General features: G+C 35.4%; 1 protein-coding gene across 10 annotated transcripts in view; it reads left to right on the forward strand.

The window, feature by feature from the left end:
- CCPG1 (cell cycle progression 1) overlaps window positions 1–24,192 on the forward strand; it is a 39,457-nt gene that overhangs the window by 13,198 nt on the left and 2,067 nt on the right. For 3 of the 10 annotated variants that reach the window (XM_067029816.1, XM_067029814.1, XM_067029815.1), the window contains exons 2-10: window positions 3,231–3,299; window positions 5,902–6,022; window positions 7,732–7,808; window positions 8,998–9,202; window positions 11,104–11,199; window positions 12,995–13,246; window positions 14,670–14,696; window positions 18,159–18,280; window positions 21,180–22,588. In XM_067029816.1, coding sequence (XP_066885917.1) covers window positions 3,240–3,299; window positions 5,902–6,022; window positions 7,732–7,808; window positions 8,998–9,202; window positions 11,104–11,199; window positions 12,995–13,246; window positions 14,670–14,696; window positions 18,159–18,280; window positions 21,180–22,588 — 2,369 coding nt within the window. In that variant the 5' untranslated portion in view covers window positions 3,231–3,239. The remainder of the gene's footprint in view (window positions 1–3,230; window positions 3,300–5,901; window positions 6,023–7,731; window positions 7,809–8,997; window positions 9,203–11,103; window positions 11,200–12,994; window positions 13,247–14,669; window positions 14,697–18,158; window positions 18,281–21,179; window positions 22,589–24,192) is intronic. The other 7 variants (XM_059056233.2, XM_059056231.2, XM_059056232.2 and 4 more) reach the window with 3 other exon arrangements.

Here is a 24,192-nt window from a genome sequence, read left to right on the forward strand (position 1 = left end):
TTGATATTTAAGGCCTGTGGGCATTATCCTGAAGACAGTATGAAAATCTTAACATTTTTAAGGAATGACAAAATATTACCATTTTAGGAAGATAACTGGCTATAGTGGGGAAGTTCAAATACAGAGGCAGCTTTCAGAGTCAATGTGTCTAGGATGGGGCTCAGAAATTTACTTTTTAAAATTTTGATTTAATTTTAGTGCACCCAACTTTTTGAAAACACCTGAATTAAGAGGGTTCTTTAGTAGGGCTGTGAATTTTGCTTACCAAACTCTTACTGTGGTGTTATGGCCAGTAGGGGAATCTTTTTTTCCTCATTTGGGCTAGATGTGTAGCCTGTTCTTCCTCCAGGGCAGGTAAACAAAGAATTAAACTGGGATCTGATTAAAGTGGGCTCCTTGATTTGAGAAATTCAAATATGATAAAGTCCCAGTTTAGCAGTGTATGTACCTTTCTTTTGAAATCTTGACTTTATCTCCAGAGCAATTAGAGTTCTTGATTGGAAAACAAAAGCTGGGGGCTATCTATTTAAATGAACTGTTTAAATAGAAATTACCTAGATAAGGGCAGGAGATATATACATATTAAATATCCCTGATCAGGTCTTGTATCCCAGGAGTTTTGGAAGGTTATGTAAGTCTGGAGGTGAGATGGAGCAGCAGTGAGAATGTGGGCTGCTAGAGGAGGTTAGGAACTGGGGGTTTGCAAAGGGAAGAGGAGCTTTCACATGGTGAAGAATGATTGCTTTTTTTTTTAGGCCAATTTTCCTTTTTTAAAAAAAATTAATTAATTTTTGACTGCGTTGGGTCTTGTTGCTGCGCGCAGGCCTTCTCAGGTTGCAGCGAGTGGGGGCTACTCTTCATTGCGGTGCGTGGGCTTCTCACTGTGGTGGCTTCTCTTGTTGCGGAGCACGGGCTCTAGGCTCGCGGGGCTCAGTAGTTGTGGCTCACGGGCTCTAGAGTGCAGGCTCAGTAGTTGTGGCACACAGGCTTAGTTGCTCTGTGGCATGTGGGATCTTCCTGGACCAGGCCTCGAACCCATGTCCCCTGCGCTGGCAGGCGGATTCTTAACCACTGTGCCACCAGGGAAGTCCTAGGCCAATTTTCTTAATCGTAAAGCCCTACCTACTTGTTCCATATAGAATGGTTTTTCCAAATACCAAGTCACTTAAACCAAAATATAGTACACTTTCTCTTTTCTATTCTTTGTTATTCTTCTTGGTTATTCTGTCCTTCAAAAATCTTTCGTGTCTTGTCTTCTCAAATCTTTCCTAACCCCTCCCCATCCTATTTGCCCTCTCCCCCTCATCAATACTGGATAAATTTAGGTGCTCATCTTTTTCATGGAATATTGCATTGATTCTTTGCATCCCACAGGTCTAGTGCCCTTTAGTTGTTTCCCCATTTTAATATGTGCCCTTTGAAAGATTCTGATTTTTGGATGTCTTCTTTTAATACTTCACTCATGCTAAATTAATTGCATTTCTTAGAAATTTCATATTCTTTAATTTTTTCTGCCTTTATTTTTGTAGTGCTTTTCCCATTATCTCTTGGGAAATCCTTTTAGTGTCATCATTTTTTTTTTTTTTTTTGTAATAAGGAACCAGAACTTTATTTTTTTGTGATAGACCTCAATTTTAAAATTTTGGCAACTAATTCAGTTAAAAAACATGCTGTCCAGCATGTCTAAAAACATTACAACCTCATTTATAAAGCCTGCTTTGATCATTTTCCTTTCTTCCTGCAAAGTTAACTGCTCAGTCTCTGTGCAGTCTAATATGTTAACCCACAACTCTCAAATTGTTATAAAATAATTCAAATACAAATAGTAACATCAAAGTTTTTAACTCATGAAAACTGGTTCAATGAGAAATTGGGCTTTATGTAGTCAGTTTAATAAGGAGTGGTGAAATAAAATTGCTAAGATATAAAATTGGTTAATATCCTATAGGGAGGGTATTTAGGCCTAGCCTTTGGGATAGTACTCTCTACTGGACAGAAAAAGTACATTTCACTGTAATAGTTTTTTTTTTTTTCTTTCAAATTTACCTTTAAATTTAGAAACTGCCTGGGCCCTAATTAGTTTTAAATGGGAAATCAAACAATCAAATTACCTCAGGTGAACTTATTGTAAAATGTTCTGTCTCGAGTGACATTAAAAGTCACACACTTGTCTTTATGTCTTATTTTAGATTTTGAATAATTTGTCTGAAAACATGCTTATTTTGTACTATCAGTGACCAGCCACCTCTCTGTATCTTCTCTTTTTAAAATATTAATTTACGAGAGTTTCCAGAATCACTAATGGACGGTCCACATCTATATTTTTTGCCCTGTTATCATTTGTGCACTGGTTCCATATTAAATTGTCTGCAGTAGAGTTCTATTAGAACACTAACCATCAACTTGGATATAATGGGTTCTTAGTATATGTGCAATAATAGAAGCATTTATAAGACATATGTATAGAACAAAGTCAGCAAGATACCATTTACTTTAATGAGCTTAATTTCGAAGTTTAAATAGGAGTTTCAGATAGAAAGGGTAGAACAAACTAGGTAGAGTGACCAATGAGTGCTGGTTTAGGACTTGAATCTATCTAGGTTATTGACAATGGCCACAAGTTTCTAACCAACTTCTGGTCTTTTTCTTCCCCTGTTTTAATGTAACTGAAGTGTTACCAACATGGTTATTTTCCTAAAAACCATTTGATCACATTCCTTCCCTGCTTGAAAATATTCATTGCTTCATGTTGACAACAGTAGATTTCATTTTGCTGGGCCTTGGAACTCTTCTCTTTCCCACACTTGATTTCTTCAGCCATGATTTTCACACTGTACTGTTCATTGAAAACATAGGCTTTTACTCTGGCTGACTGTTCCCCATTTGTCATTCCCTCAACAGTTGAATTCCTCAGAGTCAGATTGTTCTCATTTACCTTTGTTTCTGCCTGGCCAAATCCTACAATTTTCTTTCAGATCCAGCTTGCCTCTTCATTCCACAGTATGACCATCTAGACTGTTTTGGCTCAGGAGGATCTCCTTGTCATAAAGTTTGGTTGTATTTGTTCATATAGATATGCAAGCATATCCTGTCTGGTAAATCTATGGGTGGGTTGTCTCAGTTTCATCTGGAAGACAGTAAGCCACTTTTTGTACTTGGGTCACGTATAGTACTTCCTATAGAATTTTTTAAAATGTGTCCCACATATCAATATGTTTTTGTATTTGTAGACCTGAAAAATGTCTGAAAATTCCAGTGACAGTGATTCATCTTGTGGTTGGACTGTCATCAATCATGAGGTATGCTACTTAATACTTTTTATAAGGCAGTTTGTAATATTACAGTGTTAACAGTAATGTAAACTGGGTTCTTCGAAGGCCATTAGTTTTTCACATTTAAGCATAAGTTTCCATTGTCTGTAGCTTTTCCCACCTACATTTCACTTCACTGCTGAAAACTCTTCACGAGCCAGCATGTTATTGGACATTGCTTTCCTTAGCTTTGAGACATTAGGCAGGTATTTACTGAGGGCTAATTATTGGTCAGGTCCTATGCTTTACTTATGTTCTCATAATTTTAAACAACCCTCTGTGGTACAGATTGTTTTCATTCTCATTTCATAGTTGAGAAGACCAAAGTTTATGGAGATTCAGTAATTTGGCCAAGATTATGTAACTAGAAAACATCAGAGCCTGCGTTTAAACAGACCAAGGAGCATGGAGAACATGTGTTCCACCCATGTTATGTTATGTTACATTATATTATAATTTCAGAACTTGATGGAAAAAGGACTATAGCTAGAACTCTTACAAAATGAATCTGATTATAGAAATATGTTACATAATTAGTACATAATAAACCATAATTTATTTTCTCATACTGGTAATATATGTTAATTATAGAAAAATCATAAAATAGTGATGTATAGAAGCAATACGATAAAAACTATACCTATTTAAAGTGTTAATGGATTTATCTATAATTTTCCTGTTTATTTTTAGACTCAAGCCTCAGTTATTTTCCTTCATCAATAAAAATTTCAAACAGTATTTTTTACAATTCCTTTCATAATTTAATATTTAGACAATTGGTTACTCATGACTTTTAGAAAACAACATTAACCAAAGTTTCTGCAAGAAAGTTTTAAAATTTATTAGCAGCTGTACCAGTTGAAATTAATGTGGTTTCTTTTTCTTCTTTTTTTTAATAAGTGACTTTTCTATTTTTAACCTGTTTTCTCCAAAGCTTAGATCAACTCTCATAGTAACAATTTCTCCCTCAAGGATAATTAACAGTATAGAAGTAAGGCAGCTGTGGGAGTCTGCAGTGTGAAGCAAGATAGCAAACTTTTCTGGCATTTAGCCAAGTGTGTCATTTGGGCATTCTGTATTAGAGATACCTTGTCACAGAGTTGATCATATTTGTACCTTTATCCATCTTCCTTCCATATCTTGTTATCAGGTTCTACTCTTTCTTGCTAATGTCTCTTACTGTATTTCCTTTTCCTTTACCATTGCTACCATTCTGATTTAGGCCAGATCTGGTCTCCCCAGTGACTCACAATTCAACTCAAACCTTGTGTCTGTTACTACCATTCTCCTGCCACTTTAGGCAATCCCAAAGTCTTATACTCAGAATTCTCTTTAGGACTCAACTCAAACCCACTGCTTTAATAACATCTCTTAGTTTTTGCTGTTGTGAGTTATGTATACCAGGAGAACTCAGACCTTTTTTCATGGATTACTAAATTATAGGAAAATTGAGGGAGGGACCTGGAGAGAGACAGAATCATTAGTGGATAACTTATTTTGCTAATTAAGATGAGAAAAAAAACCTGTTAAGATCCACTTTTATTAAAGAAAAGACAGTGACATCAAAGTAAGAAGGAAAACCTTGGAAGAATAAAAGAACAGTCTGAAATTTTATAAGGAAAGTTTACTCCATTAATCTAATAGGTTAATTTTAATCCTTGCCCTTAAAGCTTTTTAGTCATATGTTGCAATAATAAGTAGTTATTTGCTTGTGGCTGTTTCTCTGAATAGGCTATAAATCTGAATTTTAGATTTCAATTTTTCATACCCTGTTACACTAGCAAAATGCCTTGCCTAGAGTAGTTCCATAAGTGTTGAGTAGAAGCAAATTAATAGAAATAGCTGAATTTAGAAACTTATCCTCTGGGATTCAGACTTATTGCTTGGGCTTATAGCATAGTTAGAGTGTTTGACTTTTAGACTGACTTCTTTTATTGTTTTTAAGATTTTTAAAAATTTTATTTATTTTTTTAAAATTTATTTATTTTTGGCTGCATTGGGTCTTTCATTGCTGTGAGTGGGGGCTACTCTTCATTGTGGTATGTGGCTTCTCATTGTGGTGGCTTCTCTTGTTGCAGAGCACGGGGCTCTAGGCATGCGGGCTTCAGTAGTTTTGGCATGCAGGCTCAGTAGTTGTGGCGTATGGGCTTAGTTGCTCCACGGCATGTTGGATCTTTCCGGACCAGGGCTCGAACCCATGTCCCTCGCATTGGCAGGTGGATTCTTAACCACTGTGCCACCAGGGAAGTCCCAGGACTGACTTATTTTAGAATCTAAACCTATGGCTCCCCTGCTGTAGGTTTTATGGACTAAATTGAACAAAAGGAATAGATACTGGACTTCGCTGTGGTGCCCATGTGCCGCAACGAAGAGTAGCCCCTGCTCGCCACAACTAGAGAAAGCCCACGCGCAGCAACGAGACCCAATGCGACCAAAAATTTTAAAAAATTTAAATTAAGAAAAAAATAGATACTGTTCCCTTTGGAGTATAGTAGCATCTGGGACTTTTAAAAATGGAAGCATCTACATGTAGTCACATCTAGCTTTGGGTAGCTGATAGACAAATAACTGATTAACACTTTTTATCTAGGGGTCTGATATAGAGATGGTGAATTCTGAACATGGTGCAGCCAATGACAGCTGTGAGCTCACCCCGGAATGTTCATCTTTATCACAAGAGGAGCTACAAGTATTGCAGTTAGAGCAGGGAGGTAAGTTTAAAGAAGTCTGATTTTTCTTTTTTTTTAAATAGGATATGTGAGTAACATTGTGAATCTTGCCTTCTTTCTAGGTGGGCAGCCTTTCTGGCTAGTCTAAATCATCGAGTCACACTGAAAGACTAGAATTTTCGTGTGGATTAGGTGGGCAGGCCTAAAGAACCCAGTGGCACCAAATTGCCCAGGGGGTTTGTTTATTTGTAGCTATAGTACATACTTGGATCTCCATATGACTGTTTGGTACTGCTAGTGTAAACAGTAACTAAATATTATTAACCTTGATTAAGATTAGTGATATACAAAATTATTTATTCACACAAAGGATTTACTAAACTCTTCTCCAGTTACCACACTTCAGAGTACCTTTGGTTATAGGTGGTAAATGGCATTTAACTACTGTATTGCATTGATGTTATATATTCTGTGGGATTTGATGCCCATATTAATTATATAGAGGATTAAGAAACCCAAATAATTAATACATCTTCATATTTAAAAATTACTTCTTAAATTTTCTTTTAAAAATTGCATTAAAATGTAAACAGAACATTTCTCCATCAGGAGAATAAAGTACATGTATCAAGGCCAGAAATATAAAAGATTATACCTGTTAATATTGTTTTCAGCTTATGTGTTGATTGCTATTCTCATTTGAACAGTGATTCTCATCTTTCATGGGTCAGAGATCTCTTTGAGAATCTGAAAGCTGTGGATGGTCTCTCCCAAGAAATGCATATATTTAGATATGTAAAACAAATTTCCATACTTCCTCAGGCATTCTTGGACCCAAGTCCACCTTCGTTGAGGAGTCTTATCTCCAAATTAATATTCTGTTAGGAGCTATATAACACACACAAGTGATGTTTGGGTTTTTTCCCTTTGTTATTTTGGAGGGGTTAAATTACATGAGAAATACACATTTATGATAGAAAAACAAATGATGAGCAAAAAAATTCAAAGCCATCTATAATTCTTTTTATCTGGAGGTAGCATTATACCAACAATGCATATACTTTGCTATGCATAAAACCTGATGCTTATTGTATACTGTTTTAATATCTTTAGCTTCTATTAACATTTTATAACGTTTTTCATTAAAAATATGACATTATAAACTAATTTGTACATTTTTTTTGAGATCTTCTTATAAAATATATCTGCATCTGCTATGGTGACATTATCTTGTTTTTCTGTGTTCTTTTGAGGCCTTGTTTTTTATAGTCTATTTTTTATTGTAAAGATTGGTAATTTGAAGCCATAGTTTTGATTCTTGTGTTACTAGGCATTGACAGTCATTAGAATAGTGGTACGTTTAAGAATTATGAATAAACTAAGAATTCAGGAAACGTGCCATCAATTATCTGAGAATCAGTTTTCCATATTAACAGGTTTTTACAAACACCTTGGCTTAAGTACTTTGGAATTGTAATGTAGAGATTGTTAATCTAGGGATTATGGTTTTTAGTAGATTTTTAAATGAGTTCAGTTCAGTACCTAAAATTATCCCTGACAATTGCAAATAGTTATATTTGAGATACAGAGATCTTTTTAGTAACAATAGAGTGACTGTCATAATTACATGTGGCATTTCATTAAATCCACTTTAAAAATTAGGAACAGATTTTATCTGCCTATATTATAATATATGCAGACACAAAAAAAGTCGATGAAATGTAATTAAATTTATCTTTGCTTTATGTCAGAGAGCAGCCAGAATGGCACAGTGTTAATGGGAGGAAGTCCTTATCCAGCTTTGGAGGAAATGAAGTCAGCACTTGAGGTAACCTTGTGTTTTACTATATGGATATATGATAAACAGTATTTATTAGAGAATACTAATTAAAGCTTCCATTTCTATTTGTGCGTTCTGTTCCTATTTGAATTATAAATATCTTTTGTTGAAAAATTTGGGATTCTGCTGGTTGGTCAGTTTTTTTTTGCGGGGGTGGGGTGGCATATGCAGGCCTCTCACTGTGTGGCCTCTCCCATTGTGGAGCACAGGCTCCAGACGCGCAGGCTCAGCGGCCATGGCTCACGGGCCCAGCTGCTCCACGGCATGTGAGATCTTCCCGGACTGGGGCACGAACCCGTGTCCCCTGCATCGGCAGGTGGACTCTCAACCACTGCACCACCACGGAAGCCCTTGGTCAGTTTTAAGATTAAAGTTAGCTTCCATATAACTCCTAATTAAGTGAGCTATCTTTTAATTTAGAAAAGTGATTTCTTGGTAATGTGTTAAAGATCTATTCATTTCACCTCTAATATTTTCTTTGGAAATATGTTGCTTTCTTGAATTATATTGACAAATTAAGGGTTCATATCTAAAATGAAGGTTAGTTTTAAAATTTGAGAACAAACTTTGTCCTTTGTCATTTTACTTGACTTCCAGATAAAACTAGATAGCTGGATGATCTTTACATTACATAGCTTTTGAAGTTTATCAGGAAAATTTAATCAGTCTCTTATGGGCTCCCTGACCACAGAGTTATGCCAAAATAAACCCGTAGAAGTGGTGAGAAACAAACCCTCTCCTTTTTGTGGACATTGGGTTGGAAAAGTGGGTTTGTTTCTCAGCTTCTGCAGCCCACGAGTGAATGGTAGACAGCAGTTTCATTTAATTCTGAAAGAGAGAGTTGCCAACAGGTTTGATGGTATTTTCAGACTGAAAGGTAAGCCTGCTATTTGTTTTTGGTTTTGTTTTTGGGCTGTGCCACACGGCTTGTGAGATCCTAGTTCCCTGACCAGGGATTGAACCTAGCCCCCTGGCAGTGAAAGTGCAGAGTCCTAACCACTGGACCGCCAGGGAATTCCCTAGGATGAACCTACTATTGTGTAATCCTTTCCTGTTGGGCAGGACTTATTTTAAACCCAATCACCGTACTACTTAAGATGTTATACTTTGAACTGCCTAGAAAATATAAGGCCCATAAATAATTGTTGAATTTGTCTCTAAAATTATGATTCTGCAGGGAGAGGAAGAAAAGTTACCTGATGACAATCTCTATTTTGGAACTGTCAGTGATGATTCTGATATTGTTACACTTGAGCCACCTAAGTTAGAAGAAACTGGGAATCAAGAAGAAGCAATAATTGTTAAAGAAGCACAGAGTCCAGAAGACTTTAACATGGGCTCTTCCTCTAGCAGCCAGTATACGTTTTGTCAGCCAGAAACTGGTAAGAACTACCTAACGGATACGCTGATAGGAGACTTAGGACTCTTGTGACCACATTTTATATAATGGCTTGTTTTCTGACCCTGAATTTCAAGTTTTGAATATGTTTGGGTAAAACTCATGAAAATTTTTTGTAAAATCTACTGTTATATCTAGTGTTTTCCTAGACCTAGGGCCTAGAGCACAGTAGTCCAATAAATACCATTTTTTATCATTGAAAGAAGAGAAAAAATAGCTTCAAGGAGATTTGTTAAATGTCTCAAACACTCCAAAATGCATTTGACAATTTTTAGGTCTTTAGGAGTGGGAGATTGAGCCATTATACCTAAAAAAGTAGGACAATGTTAATAAAATTTTTAGTTACAGTGGTACAAATTTTATATTATAGTTACAGTGAAAGAAACTTTTTATTGAAGGCTTCCAGATCCATTTAATTATTAGTCAGTCAACAAACATTTATTGTGTGCTACCATGTGCCAAACAGTATATAAGGAACTGGCAAAACAGCAGCATCCTAAAGCCCCTGAATTTTGGATCTTTCACTTTAGATTGAGTTATGAAAATGTACCTATGGTTATGAAAACTTACCTATGGTAAGTCACATTCTTTGTGGGATCTTCCCAGACCGGGGCATGAACCCGTGTCCCCTGCATCGGCAGGTGGTCCCTCAACCACTGCGCCACCAGGGAAGCCCCTTTTTTTTTTTTGCGTAATCACATTCTTAATGCAGTGAATGCCTGTTGTTCAGACAGAATCATTTGGAGGTAAAATGTGAGTTACTGAGTAATTCCCTCTACAGTTCTTTGGCTCAGTTTTAGGGACATATATAACATCTTTCAGGGTAATATAAATATTTAGACACAAAGTTACAGAAAATCTAAGAAAGAAATCTATAATAAACCCACGGTTTTTAACCCCCAATTATAATTTAGGGTGAATTATGTGAGAGATACCTGGGACATTGCTAGTGATAATAAGAATTTCCTAATTTGATGCAAAACAGGAACGTGTAGTATTTATTTCAGATCATTTTCTTAGATTTTACCATTCTTTGTTTAATTTGCCAGAATCAGACAGTGGAATTTTTCTTATTCTCATTTAAGCTAATAAAATTTAAGTAGAGGTTAAACCAGAAGCTGGTTTAATTTAAAAATATTTGTGGGCCAGAATATGTAGTCAGATTGAAGCCAAGAGCATTGCAGAAGAGTCCAAGCAGACATTTAAGAAATGATGCCACACACTGTTGATTTTTTTTTCCAGGAACTTCAGTACTTCAGAGCACATTAATCTAGTTTTAAATTTCCTTTCTGAACTTGGACTTCTGAGGAATTTTACAGATTGAGTTAAGCAGAGTATTTTTTTAGGTGTATTTTTATCCATTGCTGTTCCTCCCAAGGGAATTAATTATTTCAATAAAGAAAATGTTAAAAAATAATCAAAAATGATTTTGGACTATGTTGAAAATAGTATATGTACATCAATTATCAAGAGTTTTTGTTCTCTTCCCTTAGGCCGTATTTTTCTTGGTTGGTTAATTTCCTGCTACCTATTTCTTATTTTTTTTTTCCTTTCCCTTTCTTCTCCATCTTTATAGGATTTCAACTTCCTATGGCAATAATCTTTTCATTGATTTAAGAACATTTCCCATTCCCTCCATATGACCCTCTCCTCCCCTAAGGAACCAGAATTGGTAGCTGTAGAAAAGTTTGTATTGTGTGTGTATATATATATATTTTTTTTTTTGTATATATGTTTTTTAAAAAGGCATGATTATTAGATTTTGATGGAGCACAAGTGATAATGTTAAGTGATAATTAAAACAAGTGTTTTTCAATTCTCTTTTTCCTTTTTATTCTTTATAATAAAGCTTTATACATCTTTTTTCCTGTTTATTCACAAAAGAAAGGTGGTGGGAGAAGCTGTGGAAGATTCCTGAATGCATAAGGGGATGGGATGATCAGCTGAAACACCATGTTCCTAGCCAACTCGCTTTCCAAGGTGGTGTGACTAAATCTGATCAGCTTTTCTAGAGCTGAGTGTGCCTAGTCACATTTACAATTTACTTAGTGCTTTGAAGATCTCTGTTGTAATCTGTGATACTCTGAACAGGTGTTCAAAATTGATCTTGTAATAAAGCTGGCTAAGCTTATTGCATGCCTTTGCATTGCTTGCATCTTGGACTGTGTGCCAAATTATGCTTTAAAAGAAGTTTAAAAATCAAAATATTTCAGCTATCATACGTATGGGTTAAAAAAGATGGAAGCATTAGATAAGGATGCGAATTTGTTCATGTGGGTTAGGCTGGTTTGTTTACTTAGACTGTATAATGAAGGCAGTAAGTTAATGTAGAATTGAAAATTTAAGAAATGTTGACAAATGGTTTGTTTTTATATTTACCCATCTTAATAATGTCAGAAAGTCTGACTTAAGTACTCCAACCATGATCATGAATGCCTTTGTATTATGTAATGCTTTGTTTAAGTCTTCCTTTCTTTCTCTTTTTCCAAGAAATGTAACCTCACAGCTGAGGCGACGACATCTTGGAAAAACTAGTGATCAAGAATAACCAGATAAACATGATGGGCATAAGGGTTATGACCAAATGATCTCTCAGTGGCATCTATTATCACTAAATATTAGGAATATTCATTCATTCAGTAGTGCCTTCTGTCTTTGTGTTTGTTGTTGTAAGTGTGAAAGTTATGAATTCTCTATGATACATCTTTTAGAAGTATTGTCTAACCTAAGTCACCAGCTTTGCTGTGGCATGGATACCCTGTCTTCTGAAGAACTGTTCTGCTTTTTTGAAGCATGAATGTTTGTTGTTTTGGAGCTCTTTTTATCAAATTCATGTTCACATTTTATCCTTACTTTTAGTGCTTTCTTTTTTCTTCTCTCTGGCCTATGGAAATTATTACTGAGTCATCTCATGTTCTGTGTCAGCATATAGTTTATTGATATATGGAACAATGTTAAGAAATTATACACTTGAAAAAGCTGAAGATGGTTTTTTCCAATGAATATGCTTCTAGTCCTTGAGATTTCTTGTGGAATTTTTTTTCCAATTTGTTCTTTATTATTCTTTTCATAAAGGAGCAGCACAAGACTAGTCCTTAATATCGGAGATAGCTGTTGTGTCACTTCCTCATGCTGACATATTTACTAGAGGGTAAAATTAATAACCTTCTAGTAAGAGTGGCAGTCGAAGGGAAGGGCTCATCTGACTTCTGGAAACCTGTGTTAAACTGTAGTGCTTTGAACCTTGATTTTGGGCTTATAGGATGGAAACAAAACTAGGGACTAGTACACTCAAGAAAACTTTTGATAGTTGTTGTCTTTTTTAAGTCTTAGGAACTGCTTATATACTTCCCTCTGTTCCTTAAACAGTTGAGCTTAAATTACCTCTATTTGAAATTAAATGAAGAGATAGAGGTTTTTTTTTTCCCTTCTAGAAATAGTATTTGTTTGTGGCTCTAATAGCAGTGAAATTTAATAGGCGATGAGAATGATTGTTCTAATGGTGTAAACTATAAGGGAAGTTAAGAAAAAAAACAACCAAAACCAGACCCTCAAAGGCACAGAGTATAGTTAACAATTTCATATGTATCACAGTTGAAATCTTTGGCTTTATGTTGATAAACTTGAAAACTTGAGTTTTTGTTTCTATTGTGTTGTTTTTGTTCTTGGCTGTTGTATGTAAAAAGGCATGTAGGGATGGCATTCTAAATCATATTTACTGGGAAGGCTTTTCTAAAATATTTAATATTTATCTACATTTTTCTTTTTAAAATAGTATTTTCATCTCAGCCTAGCGATGACGAATCAAGTAGTGATGAAACCAGTCATCAGCCCAGTCCGGCCTTTAGACGACGCCGTGCTAGGAAGAAGACTGTTTCTAGTTCAGAATCTGAAGAAAGGTTACTTGCTGAACAAGAAACTGAACCTTCTAAGGAGCCGTGTAAACGTCAGTTCAATAGTGGTCTCAATAAATGTGTTATACTTGCTTTGGTGATTGCAATCAGCATGGGATTTGGACATTTCTACGGTAAGTATTTGAAAACTTGTTATATATAAACTGGTGGTGAAGAGTGAGGAATTCTGGGATCTGTTTTCACTGTCTTCCTTAAAATACATGACCTTGGAAAGCTTGTATGTGTTTGAGCCTTGGTTTGCTCATGTGGAAACAGGATAGTGTTGCTTCACAAAGCTGTTTGCACTGAAATGAGGTAGTATTTAAGAAATGTAAGGATTGCTCATATATATATTTATTTAAAGAAAATACTGGAAGATTAAAAATCTGAAATGCTTACGAGGCAAACAATTTTAATTAATTAATTAATCAATTTTTTTGAGGTACGCGTGCCTCTCACTGCTGTGGCCTCTCCCGTTGCGGAGCACAGACTCTGGACGTGCAGGCTCAGTGGTCATGGCTCGCGGGCCCAGCTGCTCCGCAGCATGTGGGATCCTCCTGGACCAGGACACGAACCCGAGTCCCCTGCATCGGCAGGCGGACCCTCAACCACTGCACCACCAGGGAAGCCCTCATTTTAATTTAGAATCACAGTTAAACTAGCTTTAACTGTGACTTTATTAGAAGGATTATTTAAATTCCACTTAAATAGTTACATATGAAATGTCACAATAATAGGTGCTCATTATTTCTACTTTTAGGTTTCATAAAAGCATTATATTTTGTGACCTCTGTTGTTACTTCCATGATTCACATGACTTAAGAATTCATTTGTTTTATACTTTGCTCACTGTTATCCTTGTTAGTGTTTATTTACATTGATTAATAATTTTCTTAATGCAAAGCCTTTAAAAGTATCCTGGGTTAAAAGAGGAAGGAATTCCATGTGGTGTTATTTTTCTTTTGGGAGCCTAACCATTGAATCTTATTTAAGGTATATATTTGTACAAAGATAAGACTGAGAACTGAACATTCATTCTTTTTGCTTTATTAGAATTTTGAAAAAGACACTTTAAACAAATGTCTTAGATCTTGTCAACTTCACAAATTTCAGTTTGCCTTGTATTAACTACTTTTAGGATTTCTGCCTACATAATGCACAGTTTAGCTTTCTGAGTAAATCTGGTTTTGCTAGTTCCTTCCAACAATGTGTTCCTTAAAATTGAAAAATTATGTGTTCCCTTTGTTGATTTGTGGAAAAGATATATTATTCAATATAGTATAATGTTAGAAGAAACTTAGTGAAAACAATCCTGTTTAAAGTCAGAGTCAGTAAAATGTGTTTCTTCTTGTATTTAACTTTATATTAATAAAAATAAGTATTGAGACTCCTGGTGGATGTCTGCTTGAATTTAATACTGGGATCTTGTAATTTGTATCCTCCCTTGAAGTTTGTTGTAATGAGATTTGACTTGAAATATATAGTTAACTTGTTTATTATCTAGCTGGAGCCAATATATGAATATGTTTTCTTGAGCATGGTTTTTTCCCCTTGCAGGTAAACATGGAGGTAACAAAGGAGAAGGTCTTACTTTAATCTTCTTTTCTTACTAAAAAAAAAATTGGACAGTGATTTAATGTTAATCCACATTGCATTAAAACCCTACAAATTGCATGACCTTTAAGTATTTTTTAGAAAGATCAATTTAGGAGTGCTTTCAAAGTTGAGAAATTATTGCCCTGTTATTTAAGAATTTTGGTTACTTGTAAAATTTACTTTATTAATTATATTTAATAAATATTTTCCTTTAGTATTTCAAATTAGCTTTTCAGAATAGGAACAACCTTCATAATAATAGGTCCATATAATAATATGATTGGCTCAGGGAACATAAAAAAACTTAACCTGAATGATAGCTTTTCAAGGTCACTTTTAAAGGACATCACATTTTTTTTTCTTAATTGTGGCACCGATCTCAATACTTTAAGAGCTCTTTTGAGTTGATTTTAGAGCCAGCTTGAATTTCCCAGGCACTGTGAAGTCAGTCATTGCTCTCCATAATCAGTCATTTGCTTTATAATCATTTAACAAGAACTACTAAGTTAATCACTCAGAACATTCACCAATCTTGGTGATACAAACTTGGAGTGTCAGATCTATCTTGGAAGGAAGAGAGAACTAGAAGGACTGAGGATAGTAAAAGAGTGTACTATAGGTATTTGGCATTGCTTCAGGTCCTGAAAGTTCTTACAAAATTTTTTAAAAATCTTGATGGGGCTTCCCTGGTGGCGCAGTGGTTGAGAGTCCACCTGCCGATGCAGGGGACGTGGGTTCGTGCCCCAGTCTGGGAAGATCCCACATGCCGCAGAGCGGCTGGGCCTGTGAGCTATGGCCGCTGAGCAAATCTTGATGAAGCACCTATCTTATTCTTTCTTTTACCTGTAGACTATCCATATTCCAAATCAACAGCAGAGTTCAGTTGATTTGGTTTCCTCATGGAGTTGCTTTAAGTATAGGCTGTCCTGCTTTTCAGCAGACATTTCAGTATAACAATATAACTAGGTGCTAAGTTATGAAGCACAGACAAGAATCATAGCTCAGACTATGCCACTGAGTCACCCTAGAGGTGGTAGGATTTAAGTTGGGTCTGGACTTATATACTATGTGGTAGGAAAGTAGAACATTCTAGCAGTGGAGAACCTGATAATCTGAAAGTAAACTTACTAGGTTTGGGAGCACTGAAAAGCCTGGCAGGATTATAGCAGAATAGATATTTAGAGATAATGGAAAATAGGTTGGAATATGTGGGATGCTATTATATTGTAAAACATCTTGGAATCTGAGTAGGAGAGTTTGATTTATACAGTAAACTGAGAGCAGTAATTTTAGAGGAAAAGTGCAGGAAGATAAATAGTGTGGGAAAAATTAGAACAGTTAACTGGAAGGTTTTGTAATTCAGGTATTCAGTGATCAGGACCTTGACAGTTCTCGTGATGGTGGGGATGGAGAGAAGGTTGGTGAAATAAGGGACACTGAAGTAACAATAGAAAACAGAACTTTGAGCCTGGATGCTTGAGATATTGGTGGTTTACTTTTTAAATTCCAAGAAATGTGTTAGCTGCTTTACTTTTGGCGTTGGGGGAGTTAGAGGGGAAGAGGTTTTTTTTTTTGCGGTACGCATGCCTCTCACTGTTGTGGCCTCTCCCATCGCGGAGCACAGGCTCCGGATGCAGGCTCAGTGGCCATGGCTCACGGGCCCAGCCGCTCCACGGCATATGGGATATTCCTGGACCGGGCACGAACCCGTGTCCCCCGCATCTGTGCCACCAGGGAAGCCCGAGGGGAAGAGTTTTGCTAGATGAGAGAGTTAATAGATGGTGAGCACAGTTCGGTTTGTTTTTACCCAACTTTATTTTAGAATAAATTAGGGCAGTTGCTGAAGTTCAGTTTTTTGTTTTTTGTTTTTAAATGAAGACACCCCCAAAATTGTGCCTAGCAGGCAGTTGGATATATTGGCTGCAAGCTCTGGTGAGATTGAGACTCTTTACCTGTGGAAGAGAAGTCTTACAGCAGTGGTAGCAAAAACTGAGTGGGTTAATGTGATTAAGGTAGGCAGATTTGTGGATATAACCAGAAGGCCTTACAGCCTGGGTTATAACACTTCATAGTTAGGCAGCTGAAGATGTAGAGGGGAAAAAAACCCTAATTGTTTGTGAGATTGATTGATAAAGGGCACATTGATAGTCATCAGACATATGCTATGTAATGGTACTTGCAAACTCAGATCTCAACACATTAGTTTTAAGTTATTTTCCAGTGGCCAAAGGAATTCATTCTGTTAGCAGTTTGAAAAAAAGTTTTCAGTTGCCTTGGGAACTAGAGATAAATTTATTTCGATATTTCAAAAAATCTGAGATTCTTTTGAGTAATATTGAAACAAATTTGCCATGCAAATTTGTGATTTTTTTTTTTTTTTTAGAAGTGAATTCTAACAATATAGCTGTTAACTGGTAACAGTTGTCTATAATTTGGCAGAAGTTTTCTCTTTAGTGGTTTTCAAGATGTACTGAAGAAATAAGTTAATTTTTCAGAAATCAATTAACTATTAATTATTATATTCCTTTTTTATTCAAAGTCACAAAAATTATAATCATCCTCATCAGTTCACTCAGTCCCATATTATATTCTTTCATTACAAAATTCTGTGATGTCTTTTACATAATGGTATGCCACTCAGTAGATGTAATATGGTTGCCAAATGCATTTTGCCTTCTTTTTGATTTAGTGTTGGTTTTTTTCTCGTGCATGAAGCATGTAGCAGCATGTGAACAGCATGTCTTGGCAAATTAACATTTTGATTTTTAGGGTGAAAATATAGAGCATCCTGGTTGATTTACAGTTTCTTTATTACTGGGATAGGGATGGTGATACTCCAGTACAGACCTAACTAATGCAGAGTTCTTAAAACATCTGGCTTTGAGAATGGTGGATAATTATAGTTAGCCAGTTATTTTTCTTGCTATTCTTTTTGGGCTTGTGCTATATCATTTAGGCAAAATACAGTGAGAAAAAATAGACATCTTCATTTTTCCTTAGTTACTTATAACCTGTGAAGTGGGGAATGCAACACTTTAGGTACCTCAGCCCTTAAAAATAACAGTAAGACAGAAACATTACATAAATTTTTTTGTTTGGTAAGGTAATACAGTCTGGCTTGTTTTAATCAAAAGGATAGTGAACTGCTTAAATATCCCTGGTGTATGCTAAATAAAGTAGAAAATATATTAACCTACTTGGCCTGATTTATAAATTAACATCCATATACCACCATTTGATGAATGACACTGTAAGATTTTACTTATTCCTTCTTTGTTTACATAATTAGAATTTTTATAAAACTGTGTAATGCTGATATTTTGAAGGAAATGATCCTGTCTGGATTAAGCAGTTAAATATATGCAAAGTAAATGTTTTATTGTATGTTTAAAAATATTGGTAATCATGACATTTATGTTATATATCCCTAATAAAAATTTTTATTTTTAGGCACAATTCAGATTCAGAAGCGTCAGCAGTTAGTCAGAAAGATACATGAAGATGAATTGAATGATATGAAGGATTATCTTTCCCAGTGTCAACAGGAACAAGGGTCATTTATAGATTATAAGGTATGTACTAGAAATAAAATTTTAATATTGTGTTAGCCAATAATTATGCTATTCAGATAAAACTGCAGTGCAGATTAGTAAATCAGTAATAATATTGGTAATTATTGATTGAGTACTTACTGGGTCCTGGGCACTGTTGTACCTCACATACAGTATTTCTCTTATTTCTCACCACATCCCAGTGAATTAAGCAAGTATTAATTTCATTTTATAGATGGGAAAGAGGCCCCAAAAAGTTAAGTAACTTTCCCAAGTCTAGCAGCCAGCAGAGCTGAATTTAATTCTGTTTATCTGACTCCAAAGATGTTATTCCTAATCACTATATTATAGTTAACATTATTTTAATTGATATTATCTATGAAACATTATTATTATTAACATTATTTTTATAGAGCCAAGCAAAACATTTTCATTCAATGAGAGAGTTTGTAGCTTCTCTAAGGAGCCACCCTTGATCAAGGAAAATAATCAGCCAGTCCTTTTTCTCTGGTTTCATGTCAGTTATGAAGAAAGAGAAAGCATGTTACACTTTCATACCTAAAATTCACCTGGCTCCAACAGGACTGTGCTGTCTATTCTGGGTTTATGAGGATTAGCACCTGGTCTCCTCTCTAGTTCTTGCCTAAGAAGGGTGTTGTAGGGATTACACATAAACTCAGGGTAGAAAGGTAAACTATTCCTTTCCATTTCCCTAAGTTTCCTTCACAGTTTATGTATATATTCTTTATAGGGTTATGATTGTATTTCTTTGGAAGACAGAATCCCACTTAACATCTGAATTATATCTTTCAGGGAGGGACTACTGAAGTTAATTGTAAATAGTGTAGTTTTCCCTGCCTTGAGCAGAGGATGTTATAAAAAAGAACAGCCATTTTCTTTTTACCATCATGGATTCTGGTTCCACAGAATGATGTTGCCTCTAAGGAGACTCGCCCTGCGTAGATATTTGCTGAGTCAGTTCTTGCAGACCTCTTGTCTCCAGCTATTAAATGTAGTTTGGATTTTGAAGATCATCATGGAGGACCTGTCCAGGATCTGCTTAGTCACTTGATTCAAGATTTTAGAGTTTACTAGATATAGAATATTGTCCCCTCCAGTCATTCTGTGGTGCTCCCCATGCTTGTGCATTTAAAGATAATGTTATGGGCTTCCCTGGTGGCGCAGTGGTTGAGAATCCGCCTGCTGATGCAGGGGACACGGGTTCGTGCCCCGGTCCGGGAAGATCCCACATGCCGTGGAGCGGCTGGGCCTGTGAGCCATGGCCGCTGAGCCTGCGTGTCCGGAGCCTGTGCTCCGCAACGGGAGAGGCCACAACAGTGAGAGGCCCGCGTACCACAAAAAAAATAATAATAATAAAAAATTAAAAAAATAAAGATAATGTTATATTAGTCTGTTCTACTCCATAGTTCACTTAAAAAAATTATTGAACTATAGTTGATTTACAGTATTATATTAGTATCAGGTGTACAGCGTAGTAATCCATGCTAATTCATAGTAATTCATAGATTATACTCCATTAAAAGTTATTAGAAGATAATGGCTGTAATTCCCTGTGCTATAGGATATATCCTTGTTGCTTATCTATTTTATACATAGTAGTAGTTTGTATCTCTTAATCCCGTATCCCTAATGTGCCCCTCCTCCTCTCTCTTCACTGGTAACCACTGGTTTGTTTTCTATATCTGTCTCTGTCTTGCTATATACATTTGTTTGTATTATTTTTTAGATTCCACAGTAAGTGATATCATACAGTACTTGTTTTTCTCTGACTTACTTCATAAAGCATAATATTCTCTAAAGTCCATTTCTGTTGGGTAGATGAAACTTGTTTTCTCTCGCTCAGGGAGAGCAGATGAAATGACTAAGGAAGTTTTAAATTTTAATTTGTTCTTCGAAGATTAATGAGCCAGACAGTGAAACATCCATTTCAGATATTTATTTTTCAAGTGGAAAATATCATCATTCAAAGGATATATATATATTTTTTGTCTCTGTAAATCAGATATTTTTCTGGTCTGATTCAAAGGGAATAGTCATAATATTTGTAATAAATTAAACAAAGTTGTAACATTTTGCTGATTTATGAAGATATTTTAACTGACTGGATAGTGCTATAACCATTAACCTGTTTAAGCATATTGTTTAATTTCTTGCTGTTTTGATGAAAGTTTGTTATTAATACATGTATTGAAAGAAAGATCATTCAAGGCTACCTAGCACTGCAGCAAAATTCTCTAAACCTGACTGGACATAATTTCTCAGCAAGAATGTTGACTTCAGAGTTGCATTGCTAATCTGGTTACAGTCTCTTCAGAAATTTATTTGAAATTGGAGAAATTAGTTGTAAATGTTACCAAGATTCAGTGTGTTCTCTAAAGTATGGGAGAACTTGTATGACTTACCTGAACTTAGAGATGTTAATTTGCATACGACCAAGATCTTTCAAATAGGACTAAGATTATTGAAATTTTTTTCCTTCAAAGAGTGTAGTGAGTATAAACAGAACTTTCTGAAGGCTTAAGTCATCTCTAGCTGTAATTTTACTTTTTATAAAAGATAATCGCCCTCACCCAAGGATCAGAGAACCTTTAGTCCATCCTACATTCTCTCTAGGAGCTTTCTCAGGAGAGATTGGAGTCCTGTAGTCAAAAGATAGAAGGCTGTCTTCCTCCAGTGTGCTATGTTTTTATTTTGATGAAGCTCTTTGCTGTGCATTTTCCTGCATAAGAACCTTGTATTTTCCAGTTTTCATATATTGAAAAAACTACATAAAGGATAGTCCCTGCAGAAATAGACACTAAACATTTATGTTTATGGAGTATTTGTTGTATCTTAAAGATTTAAATTCAGCCTTTAAAGCTCTTGACATTTTTCTTTCTTATCTTTCAAAAAAATTTAGTCATTGAAGGAAAACCTTGCAAGGTGTTGGACCCATACTGAAGCAGAGAAAATGTCCTTTGAAACTCAGAAAAAGAACCTTGATACAGAAAATCAGTATCTAAGACTATCTCTGGAGAAGGAAGAAAAAGCCTTATATTCATTACAGGAAGAGTTAAGGAAACTAAGAGAACAGATTAGGATATTGGAAGATAAAGGGACAAGTGCTGAATTAATTACAGAAAATCAGAAACTTAAGCAGCATTTGGAAGAAGAAAAGCTGAAAACACAAAGCTTCCTTAATCAAAAGGAGACTCTGTTGGCAGAAGCAAAGATGCTAAGGAGGGAACTGGAAAGAGAACAACTAATAACCATGGCTTTAAGGGTGGAACTCCAGCAGCTAAGCTCTAGTCAGTCATATAGCAACCCAGACTCTCCCAGTGTAGTGACTGAAAAAAAGGAAATAAAAGTGTTACGGGAAAGACTTACTGAGCTGGAGCGCAAGCTAAACTTTGAACAGCAGCGTTCTGACTTGTGGGAAAGACTGTATGTTGAAGCAAAAGATCAAAATGAAAAACAAGAAACTGATGGAAAAAAGAAAGGGAACAGAGGAAACCACAGAGCTAAAAATAAGTCAAAGGAAACATTTTTGGGTTCTGTTAAGGAAACATTTGATGCCATGAAGAATTCTACCAAGGAGTTTGTGAGGCATCATAAAGAAAAAATTAAACAGGCTAAAGAAGCTGTAAAAGAAAATCTGAAAAAATTCTCAGATTCAGTTAAATCCACTTTCAGGCATTTCAAAGATACCACCAAGAATATCTTTGATGAAAAAGGCAATAAAAGATTTGGTGCTACAAAAGAAGCAGCAGCTAAAAAACCAACAACAGTTTTTAGTGAATATTTATATCCACAGTATAAGGCACATACACAAAACCAGAATAGTAGAGGCCCTACTACGCAAAGAGAGAGAAGGAAAGAAAAGCCTCATTTTGAAGAATTTGGAAAAAATACAAATTCACAGAAATGCAGTGCTGAGCATGACTGTGGTGAAAATTATAATTCTTTCAGAAAGGCTTGTTCTGGTGTATTTGAATGTGCTCAACAGGAATCCATTAACCTTTTTAATGTTAAAATGTTGAATCCTGTAAGGATAGATGAATTTAGACAGTTAATTGAAAGGTATTTATTAGGAAAACTGGATAGGTTTCATCATTGGAAAGAACTTGATCACTTCATCAATAAGTTTTTCCTAAATGGTGTCTTTATACATGATCAGAAGCTCTTCACTGACTTTGTTAATGATGTTAAAGATTATCTTAAAGACATGAAGGAATATCAAGTAGATAATGATGGAGTATTTGAGAAGTTGGATGGATATATATATAGACACTTCTTTGGTCACACCTTTTCCCCTCCATATGGACCCAGGTCGGTTTACATAGCACCATGTTATTATTATAATAGTTTTTAACATTTGTATTGGATAGCATTTGTATCATTTGATAAATTTCTTAGAATGTTACTACAGTTGACCTGTAAACAACGTGGGGGTTAATCTGCATATGACCTGTAGTCGGACCCTCTGTATCTGCAATTCCTCTGCATCTATGGATTCAACCAACCACAGACCATGTAGTACTGAAGTATTTACTATTGAAAGATATCCATGTGTAAGTAGACCCACGCAGTTCAAACCCACGTTGTTCAAGGGTCAGCTGTATTTCTAAAAGTACTTCTTGTAAACAAAAGTACTATTTGTAAAAGTACTTTATTGTCTGAGAATTTAGGATAAACTAAATTGAAAGATAAAATTTTAAGTTAAAATCTATTACAAACTGAAAATTTCATATAATCAGTTTGACTTGAGCAAATGGTTTAATTTCTATCTTAAAAAATCAGTTAAGGATATATAATCCTATTTTAGCCTATTTTGTTTCTTTTCATTATACTTTCTAATCACTTTAAGTGAAATTTTTTCCTTTAATTTTTTATTTATTTACTCACTTTGGGAAGCTAGGAGGAAAAATACAGATTTCACTTTGAAATCAGAATAACGATTCAGGTGTCCCACTTACTTTCATTTGTCTATTCCATTTACCAACTAAATTATGATATCTAATACATTTATTACAGAATTATTGTTGGTAAAGGTAGAGGCATGATCAAAGTGGCAAACTTAGCAAGCCAAAAGTTCTAATGTGTGTGCTTTATATATAACCTCTAAAAGTAATATTGTATCCATTGCATATCAGCTTTCTATTCTGTAACATGAAACTCACCTAATCTTCAAATGTTAACTTTATTTTTTTACCTTTTAGAAAGGTAACTAACTTTGAGATAGTTTTATATATATCTTTTTGAGTAAATGTAATGTGTCTATAAAATAATGAGACTGATTTTGGTGTCTTTAGTCATTAAATACATATCTAGTGCAAAGTACTGTGAGGCTGCCCTGAGGAAACAAATGAAAAATTCTTGCTGTCAAAGAGCTCACAAGCTTTTGGAGAATTAGGTCAGTACAAGGAATGCAGTGGAGGTATGGAGGCATATGTATATGGTGGCTTCAGTCTGGAGATGTTTGGAAAAGCTTCATAAGTGAGGTGGCCTTTGAACTGAACTTTTTAACAAACTTTTGAAGGAGAAGTGAGAACTTGCCAAACAGATAGGGTGGGACATTCCACTCAAAGGGAACTTCATTTAAACGGATTTGGAGATATGAAGACATGCTACTTTAAGGAGGCAAGGTAATGCTGGGGTGTGAACAGAAGAAAAGATTGAGAGCATGAAGAACCTTCACTTTATGCTGAAGGACTTGCTTTATTCCATTTTGGGTCACGGGCAGTAGCCTGAAGAGTTTGTTGGAAAGGGTGAAGGTAGATGCTAGAAAGTGGTCTTTGAAACAATATAGACATGAGCTGATGGGTATCTGAACTAGGGCGGCAGCAGGAGTAGAAAGGAGGAGGCAGATTTGAACAATATATAGTAAGTATAATTGATGGTATTTCTTGTGAAAGGGAAGTCGAAAGTAACAA

Source organism: Kogia breviceps, chromosome 3, assembly GCF_026419965.1.
Source record: "Kogia breviceps isolate mKogBre1 chromosome 3, mKogBre1 haplotype 1, whole genome shotgun sequence".
In the NCBI taxonomy this organism is placed as follows: Eukaryota; Metazoa; Chordata; class Mammalia; order Artiodactyla; family Physeteridae; genus Kogia; species Kogia breviceps.